A 14,209-nucleotide genomic window follows, 5' to 3' on the forward strand; every position below is an offset into this window, starting at 1 on the left:
TGTCCGCCGGTAACTTACTGAACATGCTACACTATCACGTTTTATACATAAAGTAATATGGCTTCATGTGATGTTTTGTTCACGTACTGAACTTTAAAAATAGGTTGCTTGACTTGTTTAATAAAATAAAATGATACAATTTTGATTTAGCATTTCCACACACTGTATAATATCCATTACTAAGACGTGTGAACATTTAGGGACTTTTATTTTTTACACACTATACATTTTAAATAACGTGGCTTTTGAAAACGTTTTCCCCCATTTATTTTCCCAATCCAGAGCCAGCTATAACTCTGTACGACTCTTTTCAACCCGCAGCGTGTCATGTCTGTACTTTAAATAACACTTTGCACTTCCTGTCCCTGATTCATCTACATTCCGACCAACAGATGCTTTTAATGTTGAAATTGAAAAGAGACTTTGGAATAAAAAGCACCGGAAACTTGGGATGGATCTAGTTTTTCCAATTGGAAGAGTAGAAGGTTCAACTCTTTTTAGGGCTTAAGACAGCTGATATTATGGAATTATTCCGATAAACACACTTGCCCTGTAATTCCCAGCTCAGAGTTTGTAATCATCCCACTTTCTAGCCGCATTGAGCTGCATTTCAACATACGGATTCAAACTCCATTCAAAAGTTCAAATGTTCTTTTAAAACCCATTTGGATTTCTCTCTTGATTTGAGCTGCTTTTCCATCCAAATGCCAGACGGCGATGAGCCTTTTCACGGCCCGAGAGAAAATGACATATTCTAGTTTTACTTCCGTTTTTTGGTTCCAGCGTATTGAAGAGATGCGTGAGGCTGCTGCACGTTGGAGTAGCACTCACACGATTGAAGGAAAAAACAACAACACGTGCCTCCGAGTCCGAGTCCGTTATAAATCGTCAGGCCCCTGTGATCTGATTCTGCCACAAACAAACACTCTGTGATTTGTAACAGTTTTATTGGTAGGTATTTACATTTGATTATTACATTGTATATACGGCACGCTGGAAGGAAGTCTAGAGGAGTTTGCATATGACAGGTTGCCGCTTCCTCCCGTTGTGCTCCATGATTGTGAGCGACGCGAGCTGCCACGGATATTACCTTTGGTTCAGAAACCCACTTCGTGGAAACGTTGCTTTGCATAGACGGGACGGCCTCCCCGTCGCCAGGAGGCGAACGAGGCGCCTCGAGGGGGAAGCAGAGGAGAGGTTTTACATTCACAGATTAAAAAAAAAAAAAAAAAGGGGGCTCCGTTGGTTAGTGCGTGGAGCTGAAAGACGGTGGACCAACTTAAGACAATCAGGTCTGCGCAGCGGGGTCGGACCGACGTGGAACCAATGGGAGGAGGGCGGAGCACAAGGGCCACACGGGGACTGACGCACGCGGCGCTACATGGGTACGCGAGTCCGCTCGGTGTAAGAAAAGAGAACGAAGAAAAAGGCAAATTAAAACCCTCACGAGGACGTCCGAGTCCCAAAAAACAGAAGGAAGGTGGTCCCGTATCCGAGGACGGAGCTTCACCCGGGCTTCACTTCTCCGTTGTGTCCAACAGAGGCCCCACCGACTGCTACGGTTCCCGTAGCAACAGAAACCGAAAGACGGTTTCCCCGGGAAAAAAACGACCGGAGCGACCGGAGGGGGCCCGCGGGGAAGACGGGCAATGAGTTCGCTCACGGCGAACTAGCGCGCCAACTAGCGAATAACACGCGGCGGTCCTGACGCGATTTCATTTTTCGTTTCAGTCACACGTGCGTCGGCGCTCCAAAGGCCTCCGTTGTCACGGAGACGGAGGGATGCGAGTAAAAGCTCAGGGAGGAAGCGAGACGGTTTGCGTGACGGTTACTCCCTCGGACTTTGGTCGGCGCCCCGAGGCTTTAACGGAAGCAGAAGCAAAACGCCGTCGTCTAACCCCAAACACAACGGGACGCGTGTTTACGGTCCGCGGCCAGGAGAAACGCTGGCGTCGGCACGGCAACGGGACACCGGCTACCTCAAGCAAACGACCGCCATCCACTACTGAGATCAGTATGAGGAGGTCATGCCATCGTCGGGTACACACACACACACAAAACAACAACAACACAGTAACATGAGTTACTGTTAGCAAGTAACACGCTTCGCACTATAAGAGTAAAACTATCGCTTGCAAAAGTTGGAAGCTTAAACTTTATCGCGGCAGCAAAAGAAGAAAAGCGATACAAAGAGTTCCTTGGATACGTTTAACGTGTGGAAAGGCACAGTTGGCGCTCCTGATTACGACAATAGTTAATGCGCTAAAAACGCACACACACACACACACACACACACACACACACAGGAAGGCTGTCGTGGAATGATAGGCATCGTCTAAAAGTCCTTCCGGAGCTTCTTGGATAACCTCGCGTCAGATGATCAATGCATCGTTTCATGGAATGTTCGGCTATTTTTAGTACTCGATACTTTTCGTGCAACCGTCTCTGGACACTTCATGGCTTTCATGACGCCGTTCCCCTTTATCGCAATACAAATGAACGCAACAGGCTGGAGGAGAAGTAGGAAGTCTGACTCGCGGCTTCAGCTGGAGGAAAAAAAAAAAGAGAAAGAAATGGGAAATGAACCCTCGGGTCTCGGCGCTGCGGCGGCGGCGGCGGCGGGCCGGCTCTTTCACGTCAGAAGGCCCATTCGGGTGAGCTTGGCTGACAGGAAGGAGTGGAGGACGAAGACGACCGGCTTGGGACCCGAGTGGAGGTCGAACACCTGGGAGGACGGAGAGACACGCCCCCCCTTTTACCAGCCGCTGGTCACGTGATCCCAACGTCAAACACCACTGACATCATTACTGTGCGTTTCATCCCATTGTCTCACCATCTCTCCCTCGGGACCCCCGAAGTCCAGGTACAGGTTCCTCATCCCGTCGTCGGCGGACATCTTGAGCTTCTCGTAGGGGTACCTGAACAGCACGGCGCCCCCGGGGGGGTCCGCCGGCTCCCTGGTCACCGTGAAGCCCTTCTCGTAGTGCAGCGTGAGCCGGACGTCCTGCCGGTTCAACGTGCAACCTGGAGGGGGAGGGAGGGAGGGAGGGAGGGGGAGGGGTTAGTGAGCTCTGGGGCGGAGCTTCGTGAAAGCACCAACGGGGAGCCCGCCCCCTCCACACAGCGGCCATGTTGCTACGGAAGCCCAGAAGGGACACACACACGCACACGCGCACACACACACACCAATGGAGACTTCTTTGATGAGCTCGGCGGCGGCGTGCGCCCCCTGCACGAGGGCCCGCGTCCACGTCGACAGATCCCACTGGGTCTCCACTCGGAAAACGTGGGACTCGATGCCGCGGCCGGTGCCCGTCCGGGTGACGAACGCCGTGTCCGAGCCCTGCGGCGGCGAGCCCCGGGCCCCGCGACACTGGACCAGCCTGGGGAGGAGCGCAGAGGAACACGTGTTGGCAGCGGTCTGCTGGAGCGTGTCCACGGGGAGGCGTTTGAAGGCGAGACGCGTGTCTTGGCGTCCTCACCTGGTGGCCAGCAGCGGGTGCGTGAGCAGAGGCGCCGACCAGGACTCCCGGCTCCACGGCACCGACTCAAAGAGCAGAATGTCCTTCTCCGTCAGCGCCATGACCACCGGCTTGTGCTGCTGCCGACCGCCTTCCAGCTGCACCTGAGGGAGGGAGCGCGTCCAGACAGTCAGCGCCCGCGGGCACGGACGGCGGCGCCGCGATCCACGAAGGACATCCGTCCCCGTTCCACTCGCGTGAAACAGTTACCGACCCCACAAAGTTAAATCTTCTTAATTACAGATACGCCGGTCGATGCCAGAAACGTGAGCAGATGCAAATTACAACAGAGGTATAAAGACGTAGTTTCACAGGCACACGTTGTACACAGGTGAGGCAGTTTGACGATTATTAAAACATTTAAAAAAAAAACTTGAGACCACCTTCCCATATAAATTGAGATAAATGACTTATTGACCATGTTAATCTCTTTCTTGGGCATTTTGGGAGGTGATGTGGTTAAATAGCTCATCCTGACAGTCAGTGGGCGCCCGAGTGTCAGGATGAGTCACGGCTGACTGAGTGTGTGTGTGTGTGTGTGTGCAGCCGCCGCCGTCAGTGGGCGGGCTCTGCAGGAAACGGTGCGACGCAACGGAAGACGCCACCAGCGCTTCCTGTTTGAACCCGGTCAAGATAAACAAAGCCAGGCGCGGGGACCCGGCCCTGAAGGGGGCCCTTCATCGCGGTGAAAAGGGTTAAACGTCCAAGAAAACACGGGCTTCCTGTTCGCTGCCGCGGCGCAGAGATCTGTGCGCGGGCAGTGATTTTGGGGGAGAAAAAAAAAAAAACACTTCCTTTCTCTCCTTCCTTTCAAAAGCAACCTGTGTTTCAACTTTCGTTTCTGGACGACTTGAAAAGCACCAAACGTTGACTGCGATGGGCATAAGGAACTTCCTTGATGCATGCTAAGCTAGGCTAGGCCCGTCCGTGAACTCAATGAAACCGTAGAAAAGTCTAGTTATGTAGTTATTGGCCTTCCGCCTGTGATTGGATGCTTAATAATGATTTAAAAACCATTGAAACTGCATGTTCCCATCGGCCGAGCGGGGGAGTAAACACACAAAATACCTGTTCGGCCAGCCAGCCGATGTGCTGGAGATGGGGGTGCGCGGGGGACGAGGCCCCCAGGTAGGCGTTGACGTGGGCCAGCGTGTGCGGCAGCAGGGCGGCGACGTTGGTGTGGACGGCGGTGAACCAGGAGTTGGCGGTGGCGCCGTCCTTGCAGCGCAGCACCACCGTGTGCTGGCCGTCCGGGGAGTGCAGCTCCAGGAGCCTGAGCGGGACGCCGGCGATCGAGAGGAAAATAATTTAAAAAAAATGTCTTTCAAAAGTTACGATATTTTAGCCTTTTTGCGACCAAACGTCGTCGCCGCCTCGTCCCCGGCGTACCTGTTCTCCAGGTCGGGCATGGTGAGGTTCCTGCTGATGAAGCACATCTTCAGGCTCATGACCTTCCGGTCCCTGGGCGAGGCGCCGCAGTGTTTGGGCGACCCGGAGTCCTCGCTGCCGCTGCAGCTCGGCGACTGGGCGCGGGCGCCGTCCCACGGCAGGTCGGCCACCAGGGACGGCTTCTTGAAGAGGGGGGAGACCTCGCGGATGTACTTGACTGCGGAGGACAAAGGAGGAACGCGGTTTAAAAATCAACCAACGGACACCTGATACCTGATCATTTATTTTAATTTGGTACCTTGATGCCATACTCGATATCTGATTATGACACCAGGCTCTTAAACGTCCCGCTTCCCGTCTAAAAGGCTGGATCAGCTGGTCCTGCTTGGTCCAACACCATCATCAACAATGTACGCTTCTCGTGAAATATTACCGTTTGGCTTTTGAGAAAAAAAATCTCTGAACCGTCTTTAAAACCGGATCGAACAAACGGCTGCGCTCTGCTTTCGCTTGATCCTCGTCCGCGTTGACCTGCTCTGCGCTCGTGTACGTACGTTCCATTCAGCAAAACAGTTTAGAACTAAAGTCATTTCTAACTCTCGTGAGTTGTTGAAGTGTAAATCTTGCAGGTTTTGGAGAGAAACTTGAATAAACGCAGCATCAAATGCGTGAAATGAAAGTTTCCCCCACGGCGCTCGTCTGAACCGGCCTCATTTTTCGGCCCTTTTACAAATATTTGAGATCCACAGAAACATCTCATCCTACTACAATAAACACGGAGTTTGCTCAGCTGTTAAACGTCCGTGGGATTCTTCCCAATAGCACCCAGTCGCTCCTAAATACACTTTGGGGCCCCGTTCGGGGTGAGACTTCAGAAAACAGTCGCAGGAAAAGCTTTGGCTCAATTCTGTCCATTCTGATCCGCTTGGTAAATTTGGCCCCGGGGGGGGGCCCCCTCATTACCAGCTTTTGTCCCCCCCAACGCACGTGTCCGCTTCGCATGCACGGAGTGCGTCCGGGTAGGTGTGCGCATTGGGTCGCCGGGTCGCACGGGTCAGATGTTTGGACGCACTTCCTCCTCCAGTCGACTGACGACGCGTGAAACCAAACTCTCTCTCTGTGTGTGTGCAGGCGAGGTCACTGTCGAAGCTCACCGTGTTGGTTTTGGCCGGCGCAAGCGTGTGCACGAAGGGCTGCAGAAAGATGAACTCCTTTGCGACGCATGAGTCCCTACACGCTTTGTGTGTGTGTGTGTGTGTGCGTGCGCGTTACGCGGCGCATGACTCAAGGAGGAAGGGCCGGTAGAGACGCTGAGGCAACCAGCCAAGAAAGCAAAGGCTCATTGCCGCCGCATCGCCCACAGGCTCTGCAGACATAAGTGCTTCGGGGGGGGGGGGGGGGGGGGGAGTGTTTATGCCCTCGGGCCGCGCAGAAAGGGGGAGGGGGGGCGGCGGGGAGGGTGTCTTTTCTGCAAAGCTGCGCTTTCGGGCCTAATAATCGGATTTGCCGCAGAGATGTGCGGCCGAGATTTTTTTTTTTTTTTTTTACGTCCGCAGAGAGACGACCCCGGGGGGGGGGGGGGGGGGGGGGGCGCTGCTCTGCGGTCTACATCATGTTTACATCTTCGCATTTCCACCCAATAGCTCGCCGAGCGACGCTGCTCTCCGGGCGCCCCGGCGGTCCAGCGTCATGTGTTTCGCAGTACTGCGGCGATCTGCAGTCGTGTAGCATCGCGTGTCTGCAAAGCGAGTGCCCGTCAGCAGGTCCAACTCCCCGCGACATGAGGCGCAATGTGTGTTATATTTGGAGCTCACGCCAGGACCTGCAACCAGAATAAGCTCCTTTCCAGGACGGCCCAGGTCTCCTGTGTATGTGGGGGGGTGAACTGAACCTGAGAAGCCGAAGAAGTCTGGAATTAATGCACGGACGGAACGCGCAAATATCTCTGCTGGTGGCTCAATTTGAAAAGAGGCAAAAGAGCTATCCGTGTCAGTCCTACCGGATAACAGGTTTTAACTGGGAGCTGTGCGTGCATGTGCGTTAATGTTCTGCAGATCCACCCGTTTAATCAGTGGCCCAGAGAAAGAGGAAATGGGAACAATTCGTTTTGCGTCGCGGGCCGACGGGAGTTGCACAACGAACGTGGTTCTCTGTAAAGGGGAACGTGGGAGCAGGTTGTCACCATTATCAGGAGTTTCTGAATTTGTTGATCTCACTACTTAGAAACTGTTGGTTCCAGCCGATTATGACCCTCGGATAAACAACAGCGAGAGGAGCTGCTAGCAACGACAATTCCGACCACCACGAAAAGCAGCAGGCGAGTCAGTTAGCATTAGCCGCTAGCAGGCGGCGGGCAGCCGGGTCCCCGCTTGGTCTAAACAAAACGGAGCTGAAGGCTGATGTTTTATGGGGGATTGTTATAGGAGACACGCGTTCAAGCTCTATTAGGTCAAATATAAAAACTGAACATAAAAAGTTCTGGTGTTCAAATCTTGTGGAATGTGGGTTTTTGGCGGGAAACTTGAAGTAATCCAGTCGTTTCAAAAAAGGAGATTTTTAGGTATTGGAAAATCTTTAAATATGGCGCCATAAATATGGTAATGTCACATTTGTCCATTATTTTTCTCCACTTCTCTGGCTCTAAATTTCGATATATAATATGTTTATTGACGTGCTATGATTAGGAATTGGGTGATACATTAACGGTGATACATTGCCGCCGTGAAGCTTGTGAGATGTTGCCACCGCGGACCACCGTCCATCTGCTCCTATTCAACTCTCTGGCTAAATGAAAGCGCCGTGAGCGCCGCAGCCTTTAGACGGCAGCACTAGGGCAGCAACATCGAATCGATAAAAATCGATGATTAAAAGCGTTGGCAACGACTTTCATTATCGATTCGTTGTGTCGTTGTCCCGTTTTCAGCGTGAGCGACGTAAACAAGCCTCCTGTTCACTCGTCATCCAGCTGGTCAAGCTAGCGTTAGCTCGCTAATAACAGCAGTAAAGCAGTTAGCTAAGACTAAGACACGTTTTTATTTACTCGCCTCTTTTGGACCATTCATTTTTCTATGCGTTGAGGGTGTGTTTGTGAGTGTAGTATAGAGAACTAGTTCTGACGAATTTGAGGTTCCGTTTTAGAATAAAGGGTTGGAAATTATAGCTTTTTAATGCCGTTTAAAAAAAAAAAATCAGATTAATCGATTAATCGAAGAAATAATCAACCGATTAATCGATTATCAAAATAATCGTTAGTTACAGCCGCCAGCCAGCACGGACATCCAACAGTTGGTCACGAGACGTGGCCTCTGAAACAGCCGAGATGCTGCATCCATTTCGCCCTGTCGGCAACGGCCGCGTCCAGCTCCAGTCACGCCGCCCGCTTTCCTGCCGGATAATAAATCGATCTCGAATAGAAAATGTGCTTTCAACTCGCACGCCATGTCTGTCGGCCTCTTTGTTGGGAGTGAAATGAACTCATTAGTAGTTCTGGCAGCACCGCTTTTGCTTCTAATTAGGTCCGCACACAGAGGACCAGTTACATTGTGACCTTAAACGTGTCATTTTGACGCGTGCAACGAAGACATGTTTCGAGCGCAGCTTGAAAAGCTCTCTGTGCGAGAGGACAGGAGGGGGAAAAGGATGCTGTGCAGGAGCGTGGAAGAGTCTGACTCGACATATTTGGTTGCGCGCACACGCAACAATCTGACGGTATGGCCGAAATTACAAAATAATAGCTTGCAGAGCAGCGGGTGAGGCAGTCAGACCCCAGCTTTGGTATTTCCCCCCCCCCCCCAAAACTGCCCAGAAATTCCTCTGTGGTTTGGCCTGCTGCTCTCTGGTTTCTTACAGTCTTACTGTCTCTCTCTAGCTGTCCCCCTCCTGTCCCCCATTCTTTCCCTTCCCTCTCGGACGGTTTTACCTCCGTCTTTTGCTTCTTAAACTCGTCCCCTTTTCATTCTCCCCCTTTTACCTCCTCCCTCAAAGTCCCTTTGTGCATTAGAGAGCTAATGGGAACAACATGTCCGTGTGTGTGTGTGTGTGTGTGTGTGTGTGTGTGATGGACGTCCTCACGCGTGCAGACACACATTCACAATGGCGTCGGGAACTCGTTCAGGGGGGCTTACTGATCGCTCCTCTTGTTCAAACCCCGCTTCGTATCTTAAAAAGGGGACGATTTGATGACGCCGACATCCGACAATTCGGGTCCACGTGACAAGGCGAACGCAGAGATGCGACTTCGTGAGCTACAAAATGTGTTGGGAGTGAAAATGTGCAGACGCAGTATAATTGCACATTTGCACATAAATCAGCCTTTTTGGCACTTCCTCTGTGCATTTGTCAAAGTCAATATGCTTTTGGTTAGACGTTCTACTAGCAGAACTAGATCAGTGGAGATCTCTCAAGTTCATTTTAGGGCCTTTCTTTGTAAAGTGGCTAAATGACAGGAGGTGTCAAAAGTATTCACATTCATTACTCAAGTAGAAGTACAGATACTGGGGTTTAAAAAGACTCCTGTAGAAGATGAAGTATCGACTCAAGCGCTTTACTTAAGTATAAAAGTACTGGTTTCAAAACTACTTAAAAGTAGAAATGCAAAAGTAATGTAAGAAAGTCGCTGTGTTGTGCCAGACTCTCAATAAAACATTTAGGACAAACTCACGGTCATCATCTAACGTTACGTGGAATCTGCGTGAGGAAGAGGAGGAAGAGGAGGAGGGTCCGTGTCGATAAATACCAACTTTCCACCGCTTTTCCCACCCGGTGTCGCTCCGATCTGCCGGCGCATCGCGGAGAAAACCAACCGGGTGTCTGGATGCTAAATGTTTATACTTCTCATCCAACCACAATCACGTTCACTGTCCGCATGGCGCCGTTTATCTGGATGGGGTTTTTTTTGTGTTTGTGTTTTTGAACTACGACAAGCCGGAAGTAACGAGGCTGTTTTTAAAATGTAAGGAGTAGAAGTAAAAAGTCGTCTGAAAAATAAATACTCCAGTAAAGTATAGATAGCCAGTAAGTATTTGTACTTCGTTACTTGACACCTCTGCTAAATGACACCACTAATCCCGCCACTGAAGCACTTGAGGAAATCACGAGTGTGCGATCTACAACACCGGCACCCTATAGGCCACTTTCCTGTGAACAGCGACTGTACGTTATCGCCGACTAGAATACGGGTAGATGAAATCCAGCGTTCTGATTGGTTGAGAGTGGCTCACTGGGGTACATTATGACCACCGGACAATAACCACTTGACTCGACGTACGTCAGGATACGGGACAGGTCGAAAAGTTTGATGGGGACGATTTGTTGGAGAAATGATCCATTTGACACATTGTGCTCCAAACTCTCAGAAATATTGGGACACCTGAAAACAACGACACGTTGAATGATTGATTTGCCAAATCTATACAACTGGATACCACTGAAAATATGCAAGAGAGTACCTGAAAGTTAAAACCAAGCAGGTTGTACTGTAGAAAAATACTTGAAACACTAAAATATTTACGAAATTAACTTTCCCGTGTACTTGTATTTCTGACGTATTATGGGAATAAATGTTTGCCGTTTCCAAATCATTGAAATAGCCCAAACTAATTTGTGTTACAGCATTAAATGGTCACTTGTTAGCTGGCATGAATCTAACTAGTTAATATATTTACTACTAACATCTAAAAATCAAAATTGGCAAACTGGTGCGTGTCCGTCGCATTCCGGGAGTCCATTTAAAGTTCTCCGGCTGGACACCAGCGACATATCTGCCGATGGGACATCGCAGGCACCGCACTGACAGGGGCCCAGTAGGGGGGGCCGAGCGCACCCCCCCCCCCCCGTCCCGTCCCGTCGGGCAGATCTCGGCCCTGGTTTCCCTCAATAGCCCCTGTGTCCTCCAATTACCCGCACGAAAGGGCTCCTTCCTCCCGCCGCCGGGATTAACCAATGAGACGCCAGCTGACAAACTAATCATCTGGACATGTGGGATATTATGTCGGTCAGCTGGCGTGGAGGGGTGGTGGTGGTGGTGGTGGTGGGGGGGGGGATTAATCAGTCCGGGATACGTCATGGGTTAATGGGGCAGAAAAGCCCGTATTCAAATCGCTCCTGTGGCCAACAAACCTTCACTCAACGGGCGAAACCAAGATCCCAGGCGACCGCATCCGGCCCCAAATACCTTTATCAACATAATAAGGAGCTCCAACTCCGCATATCCGCCAGGTTACGGCTTCATGCCAACAGGTTAAGCGCCTTGCCCAGGGACACATGGACGCAGAGGTCGGCAGGGCCCCCGGCATGGAACCGCCACCCCTTCCGATTGGAGGACGACCCTGCTCTCCGCTCAGCCGCGGTCGCCCACGCTCACCACTAAGGCTCAACTTATTCCCCCGCGTCGGATTGTCTCAACTCGGCGCGTATTCCATCTCTTCACGTCCCCCCCATTGGTTCAGTTCTCTCTGTTTTAGGTGAAACGATCTTGTGTGTCCATCCTGGATACAATGAAATAAGATTGAAAGAAGCCAAAGAAGACGAGAGACTCTGGAGTGGAGCTGGAATATTGGGATCGACAACCTTTACAGATAAAACACTTTCGCCTCCGCTGTTGACCTTTGCCCTAAATATGCACATGCGAGCGGAGGTCAGGAATGTGGGGCACCTAAGCTAATTGTGAGGGGGGGGCTATGTGTCGTGTACGTGGCATGGCGTCCTGGGAGAGACTCGCTCCGTCGTGGGAGACGGCAGGAGGAGACACTGGGAGGACGCCCGGAGCTCGCCTCTGGCCCCAAGCTGACAAACAGTGACGGAGGGCCGACACATTCTTCCCAAGCTTCCCATTCATTTGCTGCTAGCCAGAAAAACATTCGATTGAATATTGAGCAACCTGTAACTAAGTGTTCAGTTGCTGCAGACAGAGAGCAGCGCTCACTAGACGTTTGTCCCCCCCCCCCGTTAGCTCTCCTTTTTATCTCCGTTTTGGTCTCCGCCAACTCTCAGGAGAAACATCTGGCCCTTCAGCCGCTGGACGCCGGGCGCTCAACCCTGGCCGGCCGCCCCCGCGTCGCAACTTAAAAGGCGGGTGAAAGTATCAGGAGGCAACGATTGAGGGTCATTGAACGGTTTTGGTGAAAAATGCCACAATGGTTTCATTTATATTCCGTTTTGCAGTCGCATCCGACAACAAACAAGTGAGATGAATAATACACGTTCTATGGCCTCATACGACTTGTACATTTCCAAACGCATCTATTATTAGTTGGTGGGATTATTCACAGTCCTTACATGTTTTAGGACACGCTTCTACTGTAACACACTTCTGCATTACGCTACAATTGGTTGTCTATTCTGCTCTGTGCTGGTGAAACATGTGGATTTCCCCTCAGCCCACGAGCATGTTCCTCTTTGCGTTCGCTCACGGGCAGAATCAGCGCCTCACAGAAACCGACGTCATCGTCTCGTCCCCCCAGCAACCCGCCGAGGACGACGTGTGGAACTTCGGCAGCGCTCCTCCTCTGGTCCCAGACCAGCCGGGTCATGGGGGCCCTGATCGATCGATCAATCAATGGCAGCATGAGTGCTGGAGGTGTTCAAGGCGATGGTTGTTTCGCGTGTGAGATGATGGCAGACAACGTGCATCCTGGGAGTCTTATTCAAAAGGAACCCGTAGTGTGAATACCATATCCTCTTTATTAATATAGCCCCTCCAGGTCATTCTTACACTGCTGGAGACGAAGCAACACTACATGTATAAAATTTACATTTTGATGTTATTAGTTTAGATTTTTATTTTTTATTTTTAAGTAAATTTATTGTTAAAAGTTTGAGTCTTATTTCTGAGATTCAGGGTGCAGGTAAGACTACCGCAGATATGTGTTTATATATCTGTCTAGTTTAAACTATAGTGCGTATATATCTAAATATTATAGCCTTTATATATATATAAATATTATAGCCTTTATATATATATATATAAAAAAATATTATATATATGTATTATATATATATATATTTATATATATTATATATAAATAGATTATATATATTTTATATATATATATATTATATATATAATACATACTATATATAAAGTATATATATATAATACATACTACATATAAAGTGTATAAGTAAGAAGTATAATAAGTTCTGGGGCCGCGGGGCTCTCCTCTCGGCCTCGGCGAGTCCTCGCCGTAGCGTGGGCTCACTTACCCTCCAGCGTTACTTCTTTCCCCGCCTTCTTCAGCGCCTGCACCGCCAGGTCGTGCGTCGCCTCCCGCAGGTCGCTCCCGTTCACCGACAGGATCGCGTCGCCCACCCGGAGAGCCCGGCTCTGGTCGGCGGCGAGCCCCGGGAAGATCTTGGAGATGAGGATCGGCATCCGGTTCTCGCGGCCCCCTTTGATGCTGATCCCGAGCCCGCCGGACTCCTGTTTGACAACTCGGACTTTCCGCACGGCTTCCGAGGAGCCGTCCGGGCTGAGCGCAGCGTCGCCCTGCCTCGACCCGAAGCTGGACCCGGGGCTACCGTAGCTGGATCCGGGGCTTCCGAATTCAGAGTTCGCGCAGTTATTCGGGTACTTCCCGGGGCTGTTGGGACCGTAGTTGCCGTCGGTTTGACACCGGCCGACACCCCCGCGCCCTGGGCTGCCGCCGCGCGCCCTGCCCCCTTGGTTCTGGCTCTGGAGCTGCTCCGGACCCGAGGGCGGCACGCGAGCGGGGTTCCCCGGACTCGCCCCCGGCTCGTTTCCGTTCGGCACGCCATTCCGCGGGGCCGCCGAGGAGCCGTTGTAGTCCCAGTGGTTTCCCCCCGGCCCCGTCGCCTCCGCCTCGGCGGTTAAAGTCAGCGTTTCTCGGGTGAGCTCGGCGGCCACTCGGATCCAGCGGTCGCGCAGCAGAAGGTCCAGTTGGCCGCGTTTGTCCGCCCGGGTCCAGACTGCCATTCCTAACCGGTGAGGCTGCTCCGCGCTCACACTGAAGTCACCGACCAACTTTTTTTTTTTTTTTTTGCCCCTCTTTCTCTCGGAGCGCGCACGAGCATCGACCAGGCCGCGCTGCCCCCGCGTCGACACACCCACCCCCGCGGAGGCTGCAGGAGGAGCGCGGGGAAGAACCGGAGGACCCTCCTCCGCCCTCCGGCTAAAAAAAAAAAAGGAAGGAGAAAAGAACAACTGGCTGTGACGGGCCAGTCCGGAGACGGCTTGTTGTTTGAGTTCAAGCCCTAAAGCTGTCCGGCTTCCACGCGAGAAAGCCAGAGCAGAATGTCCGGTGAAATCTTTCAAAATAAAACATGCAAAAAAAAAAAAACAT

The 14,209-nt window shown here is 51.4% G+C and overlaps 1 protein-coding gene across 1 annotated transcript; it reads right to left on the bottom strand.

The window, feature by feature from the left end:
- Positions 1 to 930: 930 nt before the first annotated feature.
- Positions 931 to 14,187, bottom strand: LOC144382917 (beta-2-syntrophin-like). Its single transcript, XM_040162935.2, has 7 exons — positions 13,113 to 14,187; positions 4,911 to 5,127; positions 4,590 to 4,794; positions 3,483 to 3,625; positions 3,187 to 3,383; positions 2,834 to 3,024; positions 931 to 2,725 (listed from the first exon to the last, which is right to left on the bottom strand). The coding sequence occupies exons 1-7, from the start codon at positions 13,840 to 13,842 to the stop codon at positions 2,633 to 2,635; spliced, it is 1,776 nt and encodes a 591-aa protein (XP_040018869.2). The 5' UTR covers positions 13,843 to 14,187; the 3' UTR covers positions 931 to 2,632.
- Positions 14,188 to 14,209: the final 22 nt, after the last annotated feature.

The sequence above is a fragment of the Gasterosteus aculeatus genome, chromosome X (genome assembly GCF_964276395.1).
Source record: "Gasterosteus aculeatus chromosome X, fGasAcu3.hap1.1, whole genome shotgun sequence".
Taxonomy (NCBI): domain Eukaryota; kingdom Metazoa; phylum Chordata; class Actinopteri; order Perciformes; family Gasterosteidae; genus Gasterosteus; species Gasterosteus aculeatus.